At 33.2% G+C, this 23,839-nt stretch overlaps 1 protein-coding gene across 1 annotated transcript; it reads left to right on the plus strand.

Annotated features, from left to right (window-relative positions):
- The first annotated feature begins 22,162 nt into the window (after window positions 1-22,162).
- LOC132757756 (melanocyte-stimulating hormone receptor-like) lies at window positions 22,163-23,314 on the plus strand. Its single transcript, XM_060749142.1, has one exon. It carries the CDS (start codon window positions 22,163-22,165, stop codon window positions 23,312-23,314), a length of 1,152 nt encoding a protein of 383 aa, XP_060605125.1.
- Window positions 23,315-23,839: the final 525 nt, after the last annotated feature.

Consider the following 23,839-nt stretch of genomic DNA (forward strand, 5'->3'; position numbering starts at 1 on the left):
GTTCCATCTATTATTACAGTGGTATCATCAGCAAACTGTGACAGTAAATGTTCAGTCTGTTTAATACGTATTCCTTTAATATTTTCTACGGATTTCAACTTAAGGGAAAGAACTTCTGCACATAATATAAACATATAACATGAAAGAGGGTCGCCTTGACGACAGCCTCGCTGTACATTGATAAATTTGGATAAGAATCCACATTGACAAACAGCTGATGTTGCATTTTCATAAAAGATATTAAACCATTTTTTTAATTGATGGACCAAAATTGAAAAAAGATAAGGTATTATGTACAAAATCCAAAGATAGCGAATCGAATGCTTTTTCAAAGTCAATCAAAAGAAGTAATCCAGGAATATTATTATCTTCTGTATAATTCATAATATCATATATCAGTCTAACATTTTCTCCGATATATCTTCCTTTTATAAAACCCGTTTGATCTTTGCTAATAAGTTTATTTAAAAATATTTTTAATTCTGTTTGCAATGCATCCAGATCCAATCTTATATTTAGTATTTAACAAAGTTATTGGCCTCCAATTCTTAAGAAAAAGTTTAGATTTATTCTCCTTAAGTAAACATGTAATTATTCCTTGTGTTTGAGTAATGGATAACTGGTCGACATTATATGCTTCATTTAGAGCTCTTACAATAAAATGTCCCATTTTTTTCCAGAATACTTTATAAAAATCGGCTCCAAAACCAGATGAGCCGGGGCTTTTGTTGTTTGACATGTTTTTTTAAAACAAATGATGCCTCATGATAAGTTATTTCACCTTCTAAGTTTTGGCTTTCTGTATCTGTGAGTTTATTATAATTAATATTATAATTATGTAAAATCATTAAAATTAATTATTTCATTAGATTCTCTTTTTTTGAACAGAGCTTCATAATATCTTTCTGTTTCTTTTAAAATGTCTTCCTGATTATCAATTAAAGTTCCATTTTCATTTTGTACTCTATAAATTGTTTTTGAAATGTAATTATATTTTTCTAAATTGCAAAAAAATATGTAGTAGGTTTTTTCACCTTCAAGGGACAATTTAGCCCTTGATCTTATAAGATATCCCTGAAGTCGTTCATTATTTATCTGAGATAATTCATCTTTAGTAAGAGCAGTCTATCAACATTTTGATCTGATAAATTGGCTTCAATAGAACTTATTTCATTTAATATTTGACTTTCTGTGTTTTTTCTTAGCTTATTTATGTATGAACTATAAGATATTGACTTCCCTCTAATTTCTAAAAGTAACGTTTCTAAGAATAGCTGGTCATTTATTGTAAACTGTATTTCATTATCTGGAATATTCTTTATATTGTCAATATTATAAACCGGTAGAGCATATTGCATCTTTATCTTATCTATCACCTCATTTATTGTTTAAAGATATTTTAGATCTTTTAAAAGAGAATTATTAAGTTTCCAAAGACCTTTACCATGTTTAAAGTCATCAAATTTCAATTTCAGTGTTATGATAGAGTGATCTGATTGGAAACTTGCGTCAATACTATGTTGCTCTACAAATTGTTGCATAGCTTCAGATATTAAAAAGTAATCTAATCTTGCCTGTTGAATTGGCCGTGTTCGTCGCCAGGTGTATCGCCGTTTACTTGGAAAGAGTTCTCTAAAAATATCAACCAGACAGTGCTCATGCATATACTTTATCATTGTATTCCTTGCATTTTTATTATTTAACCTTTTATAATTGTAATAGTCAAGTTGCGGATCAATGACCAAGTTATAGTCCCCACATATTATACAATATTCATTACTAATTTTTCTTACGTTATTAAAAACTTCTTCATAAAATTGCGGTTGATCAGAATTTGGACCATAAATGCTTACAATTGTTAGGTTTTTATCATAAATGGTCATATCTAAAATAATGTAGTTTCCATTCTTATCAATAATTGTGTTCTTAATTTTGTATTCAATATTTTTTCCAAATAAAATAGCTACACCTCTGGAATTGGATGTTCCATAGCTAAATGTTCCATTCAGCGTATATAGATTTTTGCATGTCTAAAGTGAAGTGAGTGTCTTGCAAACAGTAAATATCAGATTTATTTTCTTTTAGAAAACGAAATACTTCTTTCCGCTTTTTTATACCATTTAAACCTCTACAGTTTAGAGACAATATTTTAAGACCTCCCATAAAACCACGTTAAAAGGGCAACACTGTAAGTTTCAGTTATCACAAAAAACGTTTGTAAAATATAATAGTACATGTAAAATACATATTCGTTTTGATTGCCCTGGCCAGGCATGTACAAGAAAACAAACAACACAAGAAGGTAAAAACAATGTAACATAGCATTTACAAACAAATATTCCATCTTTCCTGGAATTCAAAAATAGGACCCATATAAGGAGATATTAAATGCAAAACAGTTATTTTTTTCATCAAAATGAGACAATATGTATTGCATACTTTGAAAAGTGATAAAACCTACTGATTGATAATTTTATTGTTTACAGTTGACCACTATATATGCAACTATTTCTTCTTCCGAAGCACCAAAAAAACAAAAGACGAAAACGTTTAGGAAGACTACTAGTATATAAAGCAATTATTCTATAACTAACAAACTGTGCAATACGGGCCAAAACATTAATGACAGCTATCAATATAAACACCAATTGTCACCTCAGAAACGAAAAAAAGTGATTTTTGATGCGGTATATTAAATTCATGTAATACTCAGTAGAATTTATAATCTTAATATATCTTTGATACATTCACTATTTTAATATTAATTCTGACACAGTAGCTCAGTATCAAATATTACTTTAACCAATGACAAAAAAACACACAAAAGAACACTCAAAAAGGAAAACAACAACAACAACAACAACAACAAACGAACAAAAATATGCAAAGTTCTTACAAGACTTCCATGTACATAATTACACAACGGGATAACCTGAATTTTATTTCTGCCATTTAAAGTTCATTGTTATTTTTACTATTTTCATTATTTTTATAACAGCATGTATGAAAAAATATATCAGTCAAGGGGAAGTAATTATCCCTCCAGTGCGAATCCACGTTTTTAAGGCCCATTATGCTACATAAATGTTTCTAATTTTCTGAGGCACAATGTGCCTTTAAGTAAGTATATATGGGCTCATTATCGACACAGACTTTAAAGGTAAAGATATTTTATTTTAACTAATTAACTGATGAGTTTTTATGCACATGGGGAATTAGTACCAAAAATCTAAAGGTATTATTATACATTGTACATACAAATAATCATGGTAAAATATAGAACATGTAAACATCATAGCAAACGCATATACAATTCTGCGTGCAGCGAGGAAAAAAATTCAACTTCAACGTAGATCTATATAGTGTATAATTAAATGATTTATTGTAATTCTAACAAGGTGAAAAAAAAAAAAACAACAAACAAAAACAACAACAACATTTTGAACTACAGTGTACAAAACATGAACAGTGATTCTTGAATTCTTAATATCAAAATGATATTTATTTTAAGATTTTTAACATTAAAAAATAATGAAACTGATGCATACTATCGCAAAAGTGTCGTCTGCTTATAAAGTTGTCGTCTGCTTCATAATTATGTTATCGTTTTATACAAAAATAGAATATATTTTGAAAGTTAAGACTGATAGATATCCGGATACATAAAACAGTCAATGAGTTCAATATTATGATATATTGTTAAGTTTTTATTTACATAAGATTCTCATTAAACATATTTGATATAGTACACGTGTATTCATAATTTTTTTTAAATATGCGATATCTTTACTACATAGTATTCATGTTATAATTTTTTACTTATTAACTATTAACTCATAATTTTAAAGTCATTTTTAACATAAAAACACAGCAAATACATAAACATATTTCGTCATCTAAAAAATGTAATAGTCATGTACAGCTGAAATTCGTTATCTTATAATTGTACATTTTCATTGTTTATAGTCATGGACATTGTCACTTTGTCTGCGTACCTACTTTCCTGTTCTATCTTACGTTTCTCCGGCCAGTCTTTCCGTAACCAATACGCAAAGTCACGTTGTTTGATTTGGAAAGTTCGGTTCTCAAGTTTTCCGTTTTTTCCTGGAGCCCTTTTACTGACGAAGATTTTTCCGTTTGAATACCAAACATCGTCTTCTTCTTTTTCTCTATCCTTGAGTCTAATAGACTGTAAAACTTGTAGATTAAGCCTGGTTAAGTCATGACTTAACGACATTCCTGAATTCTTCAACTCCTTCACATTTTTCATAACTGTTCCCTTTACTTCCCTGCGAACAAACTGCACTATTGTTGGTTTAGTACTACCCGGTAGATATCGGCCCAGTCTGTGAGCGATACTGATATCATTCATTGTGAGGTTGATTTTCAGCTGATTATTCAATTCAGTAACTACCAGTTCAGCTGTCATGCCTGATGTCTGTTTGGGATCGTCGTCTTTGAGGCCATATAAACGAATATTGTTCATTCTACTGTATTGTTCTTGCTATTATAGCTACATTTTAGAAAGTCCCCTTTGTTGTTGATTTTTTTCTTTTTTTTTCATACTTAGATTTTGTTAAACTCATAATTATCTCAAAAACTGTTGGAGGCATCAACTTGAATTTAATGGCGAGACAGAGTGCATTGTGTTGTTAACAAAACTTTTGATTATAACATTTAATCGTTCTTCTAAGTTAAACATTCCCTTTTTCGACATGCTGTGGGTTGTGGGTATGCACATTACGAAAGACTATGATATTTCCATTACATATAAAGTCGGTTATTCTTCGAAAAAAAAACGAACTTGTGGACGTTATTTAATATATACATTATACAATGTATACAGTTTCTTAAAGTTAACTAGGAAATTTTTAGCTAGAGACTGTGTTTGTTTTTTCTCTCTTTTGAACAGTTAGATATGAAGGAATAACGCTTTGACAACGATTTTAAAAATCTTGACTTCAATAATAATACAGTCACTCTAGCGTTGCTAGTTTACCTAATTCAAAAGCTTCGTTAGATCACTCATGATTTTCTTAGTTTTTCATCAGTAACGTATCAACGATGTGTTGTTTTGTAGAAATATTGCATGTATATATGTCTTCTGTGACGTAAATACTTGATTTTTTTGTTGATGGCAGTGTTTATTTTTAGCTGTCCCTTAGTGTTAGCTTTTAAGTAAGGCATGTGTGAAAAAAAAATGCTTACCTCTGTAGTTCTTATCTTTGTTTTTAGATTAAATACAATGAAGCTCAAATTCAGTTTGTTTTGCCTATCTAATACATTTGTTTTCTTATAAGACAACACTTTTGTTAAACAAAAAGAAGCACGGTTGTAGAATAAAAAATGTTTGTTGTTATCTGTTTCCAAACAATTATTGATAGCTCTGCCAACCTGTCACGGTCAAGACCGTGAGGTAAAAACCTTTGGTAGTGTGGTCTCTCGGTAGAGGTATATTTAGGTAGTCTGTTGAGGGAGTTGGCTGGTTCCACAGAGTTTACTTCTATAGTGATTGCTATTCTATTTCTACTTTGCTCGCTTCAACCTCTTACTTATAATTTTAATGGAACACTATCTCTACATAGATAAATAAATTCTCTGTAACATTTAAATACTGTTTATTCCGGTGGGAAATTGCAAGTTTATTTTGGTTATAACAAAGTTATAATAACACAATAATAAATTGTCAACAAATGAGAAAAATGTATTTTTATCATTCAGGACCAGATTTAATTTGATAATGTAAATAAGTACAAGTTTGAAGTAGAAATCACAAGCTTTTCAAGTCATATTTGTGTCAAAACCGTTTTCTAAATTTTATTTTATACCTATAAATTTTCTTCCTACGGATAGAAAATTCCGTATTATGTTAGTGACAAATACGGAACCATATATGGAAATGCCGGATTATTTTTACCTTGGTTCCGATCTTAGCTGTGTCTTACGTAGCATTAGGAAACGGGATCCAAAATTATAAGAGGCGTCGCCGGTTTTGCATAAATTACGTATTCATCCGTCAGTCATAAATGTATTTTTTTTATTTTCTGAAATTTCTTATAGAAGTGTAGTTTAATTAAAATCATTTTTACTAAAAAACGAAAAGGTATATAATAAAAGTAAAATTATGTTGTAGTAGCTTTCTGAGGCTATGCATTTTTGTACTTGCAACAATGGAAAATTGATATCTCACTCGACCTTCGGTCTCGCGAGATATCAATTTTCCACCACTGCTTGTAGCAAAATACAAAGCCTTAAAAAGCTACTACTACATAATATTCCGTACATATATCTCCTTCATTTTAATGTATTATAATGCCTAACGCTTGTACCCTCTTTAATAGTCAACACGGAAAAATAGCGTAACAGTCAACCGTGACTAACTTCAACAAGGAATTAAATAATCTATTTCAAGATGTAAAATGTTAATAAAAAATTGTAATAAAGCTACACATCTAGAAAATAGCTAAGAACTGTTTTATCTGAATAAAAATTTCGTTATTTATCAAGAATAGTTTATTTACTTTAATACTTAATGCTGCAGATGGCACTTATAAATGAATGTCCGAATTAAAACTTCTATACATATGATTTCACATTAACAATTGATGTTGATTCTTCACGTTAAAACGATCAACTATGATAAAAACATATGAATGCAATAATTCTAATTTCAAACATCATATGACTTCAACACCACTCTCGGCCGATGTGCTCCCTTGCATTTGGTGATTGTATCACAAATTTGCTTATTTTGCATTAATCTAAAATCAAGTAAAACTAATGTTTATACCAATGCAAAGAGTAACAGCAAATGGCAAAAGTTATAAGTCAAAAGATAAAAGTCATAAGTAAAAAGTGATAAATTATAAGTGAAAAGTCATAAGGCAAAACTATGGAAGCATAAACCTGCCCTTTTTACTTGTGTCTTATGACTTTTAACTTGTGACTTGTGACTTATGACTTTTGACTTGTGACTTTTGACTTGTCTGTTGAACATGATAATTCGGCGCGTTTTTGAATGAAATATGGCAGACAACGAGTTTTTACATAGATTATTTTTGTTCATTGAATTGTATCAGTTAATTTTAATATAATCTACTTTTCTCGATTTGTTATAGATTGCGTTTGTTTAATTTAAATGTTGGGACAGTGCGTCTGATCATCTTTCCTATAAAGTACCTATTAGAGTGTAACCTTTAGTTAACTATTGCTAAACAGATTCAGATTTATGTAAACTTCTAAATTTCTTCACAATGCGCATTCCAAGTTATAGATATTCATGAGATTAAGCTTTGGTTTTCAAACGTACACACTGCATACATTTTATTTAAAACAACATTTATTTTACATGTAGTAACATTAATATAAAGCTTATGCTATATGCACCGTAATTCAATTTATCGTTTTTGTTTGTCATTGTTTGATCATCGTATGTAGTTTAATAATAATTGAACAACTTTTTAGATTTTATGTTGATAGTGAAATAAAGTAAATATCAGCAAAATCTTAATGAAGAGGGGAGACAATGGATATATTATTTTGGAAAGAATGGAGGTGTACATGTAGTTGTATGGGTCATTGTAAGGTCCAATAAAACGAGGGTAGTTCGAAAAGTGTTGTAACTCGACTTTTTTTCTGGAAAACTATTAGAGAATGAGATGTTATAGAAGTTTTATTGCATTTGCTAGTCATTTATCTTCGTGCTTTACAACCATATAATGTTGCGAAAATCAATGCACGATGCATATCAGCAATTCATATCAGTATTGGGTATGGTTTATAATATCTTTATTGGTTTTCCAGAAAATGGTCATGTGGCAATACTTTTCGAACATCTCTTGCTTTGTTTATGTGTTCCTTCTATAGTTTAAAAAATGAAACAATTAGTTTCAGAAATAAAAGTGAAAACATTGAGGTCTTTTTCTTTGCAACCAAAAACACCTTTGCATGTACCTCATTGAGGAAGTTGCATGCCAATGTGAGACATACTACTGCCAATGATGCCGTGCCAACGTGCCAACATGACACAAAAATACACCACAATTTGACAATTCATGAATTGGCCTCTGAGACCTTTGCCATAGAAAGAGGGACCTGGGCGTGCAGCACAATTTCTATTTATACTGGAAATTTGGCTAGGCTATTTGAACATCCCATCATCATTTACTCCTTAAACAAAATGGTTTACAAAAATGTGACCTTTGACCTCTAAGTATGACATTGACCATGAAGCGAGGAATCTGTTTGATGTCAAAACATCTGGTAGTAGTGAACATTTTTGCCAGGTTATATGAAAATCCAATCCAATCATCAGTGAATGACTTATATTCGAGACACGAAACATTACACCACAATGTGACCTTTGACCTCTGACCATAAGTGTGACATTGACCCATTGACCTTGGACCTTCAAACTTTATATGTAAATGCACCTTCATGAGTTCTACATACCACATCCATTATTCTGTTAATGGTCAAAACGTCACATTGTGGTAACGATGACCAACAAGTGTAAAGACTTTAAATGGTCATATAATCTAAGTGCTTTGATCTAAGCATTCAAACTTTCTAATATATATTCACACTTTGGTTCGGAACTGTGACACTCACCATTGACTTTGTTACTTTAAAATATGTGTGGCAGGCATCACTTACCATGTCGCATCATCATCTGCTGTTTGAATATTGTTGATGTTATCTGTTTGAAAACAATTTAAAGAGACTCGGATACTTTGTACTTTTGTTAATGAAACAGGAGCAGGCACGGGCGAACTTTGTTCTAGACATACATTTATAATTAAACTTGTCAGTTGACCTAAAGTTATCGTCATGTTGTAAGATAAACTAGAAATGATATATGTTGTTTGGATTGGGACTTGTCTGTCAAATTCGGTCGGACATATTGATTGATGAATTTCCAATTACATGTATATATTTTTAAATAGATTACATCAACAATTTAACAACAGCATACGTGGGCGCGCCATGGTAATAAAAATCTCGAAAAAAAGTGATCCCTCGGAATAAGCCATATCTGCAATTCTCGTAATTTTATATGCAAAACACAAATGTCATTGACTGTTCCAGTTTTGAGTTTCTTGTGATTAATCCAAAACACCAAGCATATTATTGTCATGATTGAAACATTTATTGCGAATACATGTACAAGTGTATATATAAGTGCGCTACTACTATGACGTTTAGCCATTTTATTGAATTTGAGTTGCGGACATTAACAAAAGTTGTATATATCAACATAAGAATGATATCATAATTGATCAATAAAGAAAAGTAACCACCGTCGATTATAAATGAGGATAGTCTATTAATGTTCCACAGAACAAGGCTGTCTCTGTTTATCTTCCTAGCCTTGTAGGAGTACCGGTTTCTCCACTGGTTGGCAGACCGTTCGGTGCAGATATCTGCGGCACCACAGAGTGCGATATAGCGGTAGTTACCGGAATAGGTTCAGTAGTATCATCTATGTACATTAGATAAAAGGATTTTGAAATAATTTGGCACAAACGTTCACCATCGTAAGAAGATGTACCCGGTATGCAGACACATCTCTAACCTTTAATGATAAAGGTCAATGTCAAGTATGGGTCAACACCAAATGTTGACATTTCAGATGAAGGCTGCTTTTGTCCAAATGAAATTTTGTTAAAACATCAAGGCTTTGGCTTAAATAATAAAGACGTTATAACAGATTAGTTATAATCTGTCCAAGTGACCTTGACCTTTAACTCAAACTGTATATAGCGACACCTCGTCTCGTGATGGTGGACATTTGTGCCAATTTCAAAACCCACTCATTTATATAGAAGTGGACGTTTATCCTCTAAGTGTGACTTTGACCTTCAGTGCGGAAATGTGTCTTATACTGGGGCACATCTTATGATGGTGAACATTTGTGCTAAATTATTTCAAAATCCTCCATCCATGTAGAAAGAACAAAGCGGTGACGAATTATTTCAACCCAGTTTGACAGTGTTGTGGAGACATAATAACATACATTTGTAGTAGCTATTTATATATTTACAACTGTGTAGTCGTGTTGCATTGTCGTTTTAGTCGCAGGTTGTCTGCTAACCATACCAATTTATTGAGCTCGAAAAACAATTGCAATGCCGTTTCAGCGTCATGTGCCATTTGTAAATCCGGTTTCAAGAGTTTAGCAAATTCTTTAAAGTCTTTATTTCTGTTCTTCGGAATTGAATACATCCGTTGACAACAAATTACGTCTTGTATATCAACATTTGTACCGAAATCTTGACTATCAAATAGTTCGGGTAAATAGAACATTACGTCAGGTTTTCCATAATTGAGCTCGTTATTCTTTTGTGGTCTAATAGCGTGAGTATTCCAGTTTTGAGCAATTCGATCAAGGTGTGTTTGAATTAGATCCATGAAGCAAAGTTTCAGATTAACAGAGTGGACTGGGTCGAGTTTATCATATCGTCAAGAATCACACAAGTCTTTAAAAAAGCTGAGCCACCACTGTAAATCTTCTTGTCGTAAAGAGCCTAACCAACGTTCAACTCGCTGATTGGAAGTACTTTTACAGATTATAACACTTCTGTGTTTTGCAAAAGCGTCAGTTGCATCGTACCGAAAGAACTGTTGTAAAAGGTATACATCTGAGTTTTCTGTTCTATCATCACAACGTATAATACGAAGTGCCTTTTCAATTGACTTCAGAGAATTTAAAAAATACTTTAAAATGAGGTGTGGATTATTGCTTGTATCCGATACCTTTAGCCAGATCAGTCTTCTACTTAATCTATCAATAATACCATGGATACAAAATCCAAAGGGTTTTAACTTGCAATAACCATCTAAATGCCAAATATAGTTGGGACCTTTCGCACAATAAACACGCCTTTTGAGACGATGGGTTCTTCTCAGATCAGATGAGTGCCCTCAGGATCTAAAATCTTCATTACCTCCATTACTTCCTGATGAGTTGTCTTCACATTATGATTAATTTGAAGCCGTTGCCACAAAAACCTATAACCCATAGTTTGTCCACAAGTATTCAGCTCTTTGTGAATGGTATTAATAACTGTGGGGTTGTAATCCCCGACGTTTTATGTTAAACTTCTTTAGGAATCTATATAATTGCCGCATTGACAACAAAATTTTATGTCTATTTAATAAAATCCTAGAATCTCGGTGTATTTGAAACCAAGTTTGAAATATTCAATAATAAGTTCGGACCTCTGTTGGCAAATAGGTTGGTACAACACACATCACCACATAAAAAAGTGCCAAAATCATTAATATTATGAGCCCGATCTTCATTTTTATTTCTGTTCATCTATATCAGTATCTGTCAGTATCTGTAAAGTATATAAAAATAGTGTTAACAGTCAGGATGATAAGTGCAAATAACAACAATATATCTGGTACTATATGTTCTGGCATAGTATAAAGAAAAATCTAACATGAATTGTTCATGTTTTTTTTTTTGTTTGTTTCAATCTTTAACTCGCATGTCAAGGGTTTGCTTTGGATAATACATAACATAATTTATTTAAGTATGATTGTGCAGAAAGGTTGGAGCTTACAGACACTCTCTAGAATCTCTTATAGGAACGTCAGCAATGGTTGTTTAGTTTTTTTGCCCAGTGAAGCACCAGCTAGCACAAACCTAGCAGGATTTAAACCTAGACTGCCAGCAAATCCTCCTATCATAAGTCAATTGTGTGAACCACTCAGCCAGCCTGCTACCCTGAGCGACACTATGCGCTAGCTAGCAAATTGATTCATGTGAATATATATTTTAAAATTAAAAAATCCATCAACCCTCGGGATATGAACAGCTTCCACAACCGTCATTAAAACAATAAATTTTAAGAGAATCTACACGTGAGAGAGGTTTGTATAACACTTACATTTTGAATTAGTCAGGACAACTGTCGACAATACGAGAAGCTCAGCAGCCTTCAAATCGCAGCTAATTCAGATGTTAGAAGAGACTGTGTTATAAAACGCCTCAATTAAATGGAAAAATTGTTCTAGAATATAAAGCGTTTTCGTCTGTCATATTTCATTCGAAAACGCGCCGATTTATGTCAAACAGGTAAGTCAAAAATCAGAAGTCAAAAGTCACAAGTCATAAGTCGCAAGTCATAAGACACAAGTTAAAAGGGCAGGTTTATGCTTCCATACAAAACCTATGGAAGCACTGGAGGGCCCTTTTGACTTCTGACTTAATGACTTTTGACTTGGGAGTTATGAGTTTTGACTTGGGAGTTTTGACTTTTAACTCAAGACTTATTACTTCTTAGTTGTGAAATTAATTAATTAAGTCACACTTTAAGAGAGCACGTGAGTAATGAGCGATGATGGCTGTGTTGTGCCAAAATATGAAATTCGTGTTTGCGTGTTGTTTTCTGTGCATTCTGTTGAAGATAACAGCTGGTGTGGTCCCAGCTTACCTGCCTTTGTCGTCTCCGAATGTTGATAAAGCATCACTCATTAAAGAATATTTCAAACAAGGTTTTAAATACAGTGAAATTCTTGGATTTTTGCTACATAAGCATTGTATTTTGTTGTCACTGCGTCAGCCGAAAGAATCTTGAAGAAGTTGAACCTGAAACGTCGAGGTGTACATTTGCAATCGCAGTTGAAAAACGTTGTTCGTGTAATTGGCACGGAAATGCATTATAGTGGACAGTCTGTCGGTTAACGGACGATATGGTGCCGACTTAAAGTGCATCATAATATGGATGTAAGCCATAAGGATGTTATGGACATAATGAAGGTAATAGATCCAAATGGTGTTGAAATGAGAAAAGCACATCGACTTAAAAGACGTTTCTATTGTGCAAAAGGGCCAAACAATATTTGGCATTAAGATGGTTATGATAAGTTTAAACCATTCGGATTTTTATAAATGGAGGGTGTTGAAATGAGAAAAGCACATCGACTTAAAAAACGTTTCTATTGTGCAAAAGGGCCAACCAATATTTTGCATTAAGATGGTTATGATAAGTTGAAACCATTCCGATTTTTATACACGGAGCGGTAGATGTTTTTAGCAGGAAAGTTACCTGGTAAGAAGTTTCTGACACTAACAACGATCCAAAACTGATTGCGACATATTATTTGGATGCATTGAAGCGCATTGAAAAAACACCTCGCATACTTCGTTGCGATGCTGGAACAGAAAGCAGTGTTCTTTGTCTTCTACAGCAGTTCTTTCGGAATGAAGCAACCGACCACTTTGCTGGTAGTCGCAGCGTTATTGTTGGAAGAAGCACTTCTAACCAGCGCATTGAAAGATGGTGGGGTACGCTACGTCAACAAGGAATACAGTGGTGGATTAATTTGTTTGAGAATTTGCGCGATTCTGGTCATTTCAATGAACTCGACCAGATACATTGTGAAAATTTGAAATTTTGTTTTATGAACCTAATACAAATACATCTGGATAGAATTGCTCAATAGCGGAATGTACATGAAATTTTACCTCAGCACAATTCCGACGCACATTACGGAAAACCTGACATTATGTATTTTTTACCTGAAACGTTTGGCGCGATTGATTATGGTACGGTGGTTGACAAACGTAATGTGACCTGTTGTAAAGACATGTATTCAGTTCCAAAGAGAAAGTTTGACGAATTCAGCGAATTGGCTTATCTGTTAAAGCCCGACCTCCAAATGCCAGTAGATGCCGATTCAGCATTGAATTTGTTCCTGGAGTTGAATGATTTAGTGGCAAAATCGTATGAAGACTGACGTCTTTTTTTAAGCCATAAAGTTGTTTTGTGAAAGAACAAATGATCAACACGATCCATCATTATCATCATCATCTACATTATCATGATTATCATTATAAGTATGTTGACTGCAATGATGATTGTCATGATGCTGCTCCTCATGATGAAGGTTGACTTTATAATTTAAATAATTATGTTGTTGATGATAAGCAGAAGTTGATTTCGATGATAATGATTATAATCATGACGATGATGATAACTATATTAACGATGATGATCGTGATGATGTTGAAACTATAGTATAATGTATTTTATAGTTCATAATGTACGTGGCATATTTTTATTCTTATGTTTGACAGTCAATTATAACAAACGAATTTGTCACGAAAGTCAAATGTTATTTCTACGTTCAAATACATCATGGCTCACAAAGGTCTGTTTGTAACCGTTAACGTTTCAGTCAAGTAAAACTACGGACCTGTGACAAGTGTAGACCCAGGTGTCAGACTTACTAGGGCAGATATACTTACTTTCAGTTAATTAGAATCTGGCTATTAAAATGAATTCACTGCCTCACGTTCATTTTTGTAGACCAAACGCCCTAGTACGAAACTTGCACAGGATATCTAGCCAGTACTACCGTATTCTTCCTAGTAATCGCCCAGGGCGCTTAGAAAATTGTGAAAGGTGGGCGCTTAGTAGGAGTCAGGTCTTACAAAAGTATACAATATGTAAGAGTCACAGCTATGCAAATTCTGTTGATATCTCGTATTTAAAGTGGTCCCGTTTACTGTCAAATCACTACAATGGGGTTGAAATGTGAATATTCACAGTCTTTCCTTGTACAGTGAAATTTTCTAGGCCCGCGGACATGCATAAAAATTTAAAATGTCGATTGTGGTCAGTTGATTTTTTTCTTTTAAGACAATTTATCCTGGGCGCTTAACCACTTACAAATGGAAAAGAAGGGATGGGCGCTTATAGAAGCATTGGCTCTTATTAGGGCGAATAGGTAGTTATAGGTAGTAAGGTCAGCTTCAAAATTTCCAGGATGACGCATTTGTAAAGCTAAGGACGTTTTAAACGATATTGCAATGACACTTCGTGCACAATGGTCTGACTTGTGACTTCGTATTTCTGACTAGACTTCCTATTTGTGACTTTTGACTTCTTACTTGTGACTTTCTACTTGTGACTTTTGACTTCCTACTTGTGAGTAGTGACTTCAAACACTTGTGGTCTTGACTTTTTACGTATCGACCTCTATTACAAATGCATGGCATTAATATATGGTTTGGGGATTGGCAAAGAAACAGAATTTCTCCTTCTTTATCTAGTTTAAGTTACAACCGTTTCACAATAAGCCCTCAAAATGGATTAAAAAACTAGACTTTTTCTAGCCCTTGTATAAAGCGCCCGTGTAGGGCAAGATCATGCACCAAAACTATGATTTTTTGTTCTTATTCCACCAGTCCTATGATACTCTAGCAAATTTAAAATTGGCACAGCACAGCTTTGGATACGAGACACCAGCACACGGAAGGTGGTTCTTTTTGTTATATTTTCCTCTAGATAACAACAATATCATTCTCAGCAAAGCTTCTACTTAAGCTCACGCGAATTAAATACTACAATAAGAGCGTCATGGGCAGCACACACGACTATTCTTAGTTCTTGGTAGTAAAATGAAAACCATCTTAGTCGACAAGGCAGTCAATTTTAACAAAATGCTTGACAGAGTTATCTACCCATGTCTAGGGGTTGGGGTCATGGTGGTTAACAAGATTAGTCTGCAAAATTTCAAAGCGATATCTTAAGGGACTTGGAACATAATTGATGTGGTATGAAAAATTGGACAGAACATTAAACTAACGCCGACGCCCGGATGAGGTGAAAGCTCTCCTTATTCTCCGAATAGTCGAGCTATAAATTACAGGATGTAAAATCAAGGACGATTAACACAATTGTGTTCTAAAAGCACAATGAAAATATCTTTTTAAAAATGTTAGTATTTATTATAATATTGATTTAAAAAAGAATTTTTATTTAGCAATAAACAAATGAAGTAAAAACAAATCAGTGTTCCATTTCTTGGAGCAGTGAACTAGTAGTTGGGGCTGTTTTTTTTTCTTCTTTGCCTTTCTATTTTTAATGTTGTCTATGACTTCCTTTATACGTTGTTTCCTATGTATGTCCTGCAAATTACAAAAAGATAAAATTTCGAAAGGTGCTTCATTTTGTGCTTCATTTTATCAACATTTCTTACCTGGTGTTTTAATAATTATTTAATCACTGTTGCACAAGAGATAGTATTTTGTGATTTTGTGTACTTCATTCAAACATTCTCAATTAATTGAAGTTTCAGAATTACAATTTTCTAATACTAACCATTAACGACACAAAGTATACTGAGATAATCAGATTACACATGGTTTAGTTGTTTTAATAAAACATAGCAAATATATTCCGTTACTTATCTTAATTACAAATGCCATATTCTTATTAAGGGGAGGTAATTATGGGAGAACAGGATACATATCGGCAAGTCGATGACCTAAAAGAATTGAAGATGGGAAGGTAGCGGGCACTTCAAACCAACATATTTTTTATTTGACCTAAGCACAATTAAAAACTGAATCACTTTAGTTTAGAAGGACTAACTTTATCAAAGTTAATTCTTCTTTCAAGTAAGCTTAAATTCAATGAATCTATGAAGCGAAAAGCACAGTATTACGGAATACCGTTAGGGCCATCGTGGTTGTACGTTTATGTATTCCAGAGAGCTACAATGTGATAGTGCGACAACACGATGGTGATAGTACGATGACGACAACGCGATAACACGAGGACGACAATGCTATAGACTATCACATTATTGTCATCGTACTATCGCATTGTCGCCATCGCATTATCGCACTGTCGCATTGTCGTACTGTCGTCATCACATTGTCGCCATTGCATTGTCGCGGTGTTATCATCGCACTATCGTACCATGGTCACTGTACTCTCGTACTACCGCCATCGCGTTGCCGCACTACCACTTTGTCGCCCTCTGGATTATATATAACGTTCAACCATGATGGCCCTAACGGTATTCTGTACAGTATTACTGATAGCAAAGCTTTTTTTTTATTATTTTGATTTCTGACAAGGTCTAGCTGATCAACTAGCTAGCTGAACCAAAGTGTTTTTGAGCCACTCATGGCCTCCTGGGTCTAGTTCTGGCTTTCAAATATAATATGCCGTTTTTTTCATCTGAGGAGGCATTTTGTTCCCGTAATGTACAGTAAACTATAAATATGGGAACGTCGAATGTGTTTGACCAACCCGAATCAAGTGATAAATCTAATTCTTATATACACGGAGAGGACCAGATGAATAACCTTGATGAATAAAATTGGTGTATAATTGTATTTAATGCATAATCAGTCATTTAAAGAAGAGTGTTTTTTTTGTTTTTTAGTTTTGTGAATGGTATTAATACACTTAACGAAATCGACCATCCGACAACCTTTTCTATGTACATGTATATATTAGTGGTCAGAATAATAATGTATATATATACTTGTATAGAATAATTACAACGATTCTTGTATAAACACTTATCATAGTATTATCATTTTATATCAGTAAATGCATTTTGTAACAATTCAATTTTAACAAGAAGCCAATAACTGATTTGGCATATATTTTGAAAACTCGAGCTTATCCGCATGTTTAAATCTTAGTACATGTACTTATAAGTTTCATTAAGTATATATTGTTTGATTGATGGAAGTTAGACTCGGTTCCCCCCTGAGGCTTGAAAGGAGTCACTTTTCTCACATTGAGGGAGAGTGTTAATTTCTTATGGTAAACGCATCTAGATCTCAGTGAACAAAAATACACAGACCGTCCAAATTGTATTGCCCGATTAGTGATGGATATGTATAACATCGCTAAATTACATTATTTAAGAAGAATATTCAAGCAAACTATAAAAACTTACATCATCTGACAAATCGCTGTCCGCCATGTTGCATCTCCTGGCTTAAAATGAGCGGCAATGCATCATCACAAATTACAAGTCACAACTTAGAAGTCACAGGTCATAACTCCCAAGTCAATATTCAAAAGTCATTAAGTCAGAAGTCAAAAGGGCCCTCCAGTGCTTCCATAAAAACCTAAAAAAAACACGAGAAAATAAGTCAGCATTTATTACAAAGATCAATTACTATTTTTGAAATAACAATCATATATATTCCTTTTAAATACCATAATACATCCTATAAAGTATGGTTGCTATTTGTTGCGAATGAATAAGACGTTTGAATCTAATTACACATACTTGAAATTACACGTATAACTTATATGTCACGGTACGAATCTATTCAGTAGATGATATGCAATCTCGGTCGGGACGAAGCTAGCCCTGTAAGGGGTTCCGGGTTCGAATCCCGGTATGGCTGCAAATCTTTCTCCCCCTGTGACATTGGCATAGAGGAAAGTGTCCCTGCCAGTCACGCGGGAGACCGAGGTTCTATTCCTGGTCGGGCAGCCGTTTTGTAACAAGGGCTTGATAGAAGAGATACAACCAGAAGTCGATTCATATAGTGCAGTTAATCTCGTAATACGTATGCCAAAAACAAAAAGAAATACTGCATGTATTTTACGTAAATAGTTACAAAATTGCACATACATATATTGTGATGTAAAAACTTTACAAATTAATATTTACAGGCTGCTGAGTTGGAAATCTTTAAAAGGACAATTAACTTGTACAATAAATGTGTTTAGATTTTTCTAGCTATATTAAGATGGAAAAATATGCACGTTTTCTATTATTATATTTTTTTACATATATTCATTGCCTAATTAATGCTAAAAAAAATCTAAGAGCAAATTACAATTATAACATTTTCAATGCTTTATATATTACAAACTAGCCGGTAAAAGCCGTCCATATTTCACAGAATGAATCAATATACTTCTAGAAAGATTTTAGCAAACTTTGATACAAGCCCTTTTACTAAATGCAATTTTAGTGATTTTTTAAATTTAGAATGATATGATAAAAAATGTTCAAATTGGTGGGGTAGAGAAACATTTCCATGCATATTTCTATCGTGTCGAGAATAGTCATGCATTTAACATGTTATTATTTGCATCTAAACAAACAACACTTACAAAACATGTTTAAATGAGATTACACGGATATTTTTTTAGACTTTCAATAAATGTATTTCTTTTAAAAAGCCTTTTAAATGTATATGTTCTGAGTCATAATAATGCCTACAACTCCAAATCCGTACGGTAAATTTTGCTTAAATTTTGCATACAGGTGTCCTTAAGGTATACCACTAAACAATGTTGTCAATTTTACAATGCCTTATAGTGCAAATTATAGTGGTTATAACTTAAATGATAATTTACAAATATATTGTAATTTGCTCAATATTTACAAACCAATATCTTAAAATAACCATATAATGAAGTGAAATCGTAGACTATCGTCTTTATGATTTTAAAACATCATTTTTTGAAACTTAACCTATAGTAACCTAGTATATATCAATAACACGAAAAAAAAAATCAGTATTAGTCGTTTCAAAGCGTATTTATATTAAATCTATTCTCAAAATTAAATCTTTCAACTCGGTACACAGTTGTAGTGCTGAATCAGCGTCCAATGGCATCTGTAGATCTGGCTTCAGAAGGGGTGCTAATTCTATGAATTCCTCACATTGTCTTCTTGGGCGTGAAAACATGTTCTTTGCAAATATATACGTCTCTCAAGTTAACTGCATTGCCGAAGTCGTGAGTTTCATACAGACCTGGTACAAAAAACAGTGTGTCAGGTTTACCACAAATAACAGAAGAACTTTTTTGTTGCCTTATTTCATGTGCAATCCGGTCTAACTCGGTTTGTATGAGGTCCATGAAGCAAAATTTTAAGTTCTCACATTGTATCGGATCCAGATCATTAAATACACAAGTACCGCGTAAGTCTTTGAAAAAAAAATCCACCAATGGATTCCATTTTTTCTCGTAATGTACACCACCACTTCTCAATGCGTTGGTTAGATGTGCTTTTTCCAGCTACAAGGCTTCGAGTACCAACTATCGGATCTGTAGAATCGTGTCTGAAGTATTGCTACAATAGTAAAGCAATGCAGTTTTCCGTACCGACATCACAACCTAGTAATTGGGTGAGGGGGACTTGATAATGTTCATTAAAGGTGTCTAAAAGAATCTTGCAATAAGGTGTGGGTCGTTATTTGAGTCCAAAACCTCTAACCATGTTATTTTTCTACTATACCCATTCACAGCACCATGGATATAAAATCCTTATGAAACCGTCCATATGTCATGGCGTAGTATACGCGTCGGCATAAGCGATGAGCTTTCCGCATCTCAATACCATCCGGATCAAGCGCTCTCATTATTTCCATGACGTCGTCTCCCTTGACGTACATGTGGTAATTCAGCATTAACCTACGCCATATTGTACGAAATTCTATGCGTTGTCCATTTGTTTGTATTTCTCTGTTTATAACTCAAAAGGAGTATATATTCCATTACGCCGTTTTAAATTTAAGCGTTTAAAAAGTCTATTCACTGTACTAAATGACGTCGTTATGCCATGCTGTACCAGAAAGTACTCTATTATCAGCAGAGTTTTGTTTGTTATAGATGTTGAGGGTAGGTATCTTGGCACGGTAGCTTTGGTAATGCTGAACAGTATAATGATGAAGACACAGATCAACATCAAGGTTTTCATCCTCGTTACCTTTTGTCCAGTAGTTGTGTCTGAAATAAGAGTTTATCTTTTATCTAAATCTTTATACATTCATAGTATATAAAATGGGTAAATCTCTTAGCTCCGTTTTTTAAAGATTGATAGGTGCGAAAAAAGTATTTTAAATGCTAGTAGGATATTTTGTTCTGACTGGTTTTATATCTACGTTTATTCTTAAGTGTTCTTTTCTCAATTGTTAAAATATACAACAAAATTAGACATTGATGCTAAATGCAAATGGTGCTCGATTACAATTTTAAGTTAACTTGTGTGTATGAACATAGCACTTGCCGTTCTTTACTAATTCCGTGTTAGCTCACTAAAATGCTGAATTGCGATACATGTTTAATACTGTGCACCATGCCATTTTAAGACGTAAAACTTGTATTCCCTGTCTACTTGTAAAACAGTTATTTGTTTGTTACTCATGGACAGATTTTGTGATGAGGACAAAAAATGTATAAGCACTAATATTATGAACATATTTAGAACATAGAAGATTGTACAAAACACACAGTCACACTTGTGGAATTAAAGTCTGTGATATGTTACCACTATGGGATTATATCAAATAATATTAAATTCCCTCCTTAACACATCCTCTCCTCCATGACAAATCTGCATGAAATTATTTAAAACGTTTAAAAACATACCTGAAACCAAAGATGCTGCTTTCAGCTTCTAGGGCACGTGTAAAATGGGTTAGCCAAAAGTCATAAGACGTAAGTCACAAATCAAAAGTCAAAAGTCGAAAGTCAAAAGTAAAATATCCGTAAGTCGAAACTCAAAAGTGACCCTCCAAGGCTTCCATAAGGCTTCCATAAATTTTACTAAAGTGATATCAATGTGTTTTCATTCTTACATAAAATACTGTATTGTTACTACATCGCAACTAATACGTTACTTAATACTGTATATACAAATTAAATATTCCTATCAACTATAATTATGACTTTTGCTTATCATTATGTTTAGTTAAAGAAAATAACAAAGGATTAATCAGAGAGAGAAAGAGGGGGTTAGAGAGTGGGTCAAGGGGGTGTATTGAGAGAGAACTGACATACAGTATATACATGTTGATGAGTACACATCAGCTTTATCGAAACAATTAACTTATGATAGCGATATTTTAGTTTATTACACTCCCAGATGTATGAACGTATCTGGAACTTTTCTGTTCTTGAAACATTTATATCGTTACAAAAATACGCCAGTTGAACAAAAATTACAGCGGGATAGATAAAATTGTCAGTAGTTTATAACTTGATTTACGTGCCATGCTTTATGATGAGTAACACAGAGAGAATACGCCTGGCCTATTTGTTTTTTTATAAACCATTGTTTTATATCTGCGTATTAAACAGTGTATAAACAGTTTATACACTGAGGTAATTAGTGTAAATATTTGTTTTAATGAAGATAATTTATGTGATGACTTTAATTATAAATGGTGGGAATATTATAGAGCGACTAAACCCGCTATGAAAAGGATTATTTGCTTATGTTAAAAAAATGCAAGCAGTTTTCGACAGCGGAAAACAAAACTCCATGACTTGTGTGCAAACGGCCTTATTAGAACAATTTTAAGTGGACACATACTTCATGAAAATTGTGTATCAAATAGGTCAGTTAAGTCACAAACATTTTAACAAAAATGTGTGAAACAAATGGCGTCTTAGACAATGTTACTTTAGCAAGGAGGGAGAATCTGGTGGATGTTTTAAATTCGTCTTGCGGAAATATAACACAAGATGACGGCTACGCGGGAAATATTTCACGTGGTGGTGGTAACAGGAGAAGTTACGCTAGTTATCAAAAATTTTCATGTGGTTACTGTGACACAGCATGTATATACAGCGCCATTGAGACATTCTTTATCGTTGGAATAGTGGCAAACATGTTTGTTATAACACGAGTCATTCGTGACCGGAAGTTACATGACCCGACATTTGTTGCTATAGCAGCTTTAGCTATTGCTGATTTATTATTTCTTACTCTAAATCTGACAACATCATTTGAAAGAGTTATCTTATCTGTCACGTGTTCATCTCCAGTAATAATTAGTTCACCATATTATATACTGAAATCCATTTTCTGGTTCTCAGCAAATACACACGTGGCTTTGCTAGCAGTTTTGAGGTATATCACGTTGGCTTATCCTTTAAGAGCTAATGCCTATCTTACAATTAAAAAGGTGATGATATCGTCTATAGTTGTGTGGATAATTGGAATAATAATTACAGGAAGTCTAACAGCACTTATAGGAGCACGAATTATTCTGGCTGGACGATCCCAGGAATTTTTGTTATTTTTATGGCTTTCGGTTTACTTTTTACCACTGATTATAACATGTATTCTTCATATTTTGAAAATATTTCTGGTCAAAGGTTCCATTACTGTCACAACAACAGAATCTACCCGGATGTCGATACAGCGCATGTCAAAAATAGTTGTTGTTGTGATCGTAATGGCGGCTGTTCTTCCATTACCGAGACTTATACATAAATGCTTAAAACTTGCTGGACGAGATGTATATCCACCTAGTGATTTTCGAACTCATTTTGGTGAAATCGCGGATTGTTTATTTCTCATAAACAATTTCATCAATCCGTTCATTTATGGATTTATGTCTGAAAAGTTTCGCAGAAGCTTAAAGGCGATTTTCTCTTGTTTACCTGGGGTTAATGAGGACAGTATTGTCACGTCTGATACACCATTGTCATCAAGAAAGATGAATTACAATCTAGGGGAAATGCCGAGGAAATACAGTTACGCTGATAGTTTGGACAGTGTTAATGGTGTGTAACTAAACTGATATCTTATTGTTGATATTCTATAATGATATCAACATACATATCTATACGGTGAGCTACTATATAAAATGACACCATACAAACAAATATATCATCATATACAGTATCATATATAAAGTAATATAATGTTCAACAGTATAAATTGACTCGAGTATAGTTGATATCAGATGTTGTAAAACTGTGCTACCATGTAAATACTAAAGTATAATTGATATCAATACTGAAATAATGTGCTACAATTGATATCAAATGCTGAAAAGGTGTGCTGCAATATATGTAGACTCAAGCATAATTGATATCAAATGCTGAAATAACGTGCTTTAATTTAAATAGACTCAAATATAATTGATAAAAAAAACATATTTTATATTGCTTGTAAAATAAGTGTATGTTTTAAGTCATCAAGCAATATTGGTGTTGTAACTATAACACATAGTGCCAAATTACTAATAATTAACCTTTGTATATAAACTAATATATAGGAAAAGAAGTTTGACTCCCTGTGTAAATGTAATATA

The sequence above is a fragment of the Ruditapes philippinarum genome, unplaced genomic scaffold (genome assembly GCF_026571515.1).
Source record: "Ruditapes philippinarum isolate M1 unplaced genomic scaffold, ASM2657151v2 ctg3964_1_1_1_1, whole genome shotgun sequence".
Lineage (NCBI taxonomy): Eukaryota > Metazoa > Mollusca > Bivalvia > Venerida > Veneridae > Ruditapes > Ruditapes philippinarum.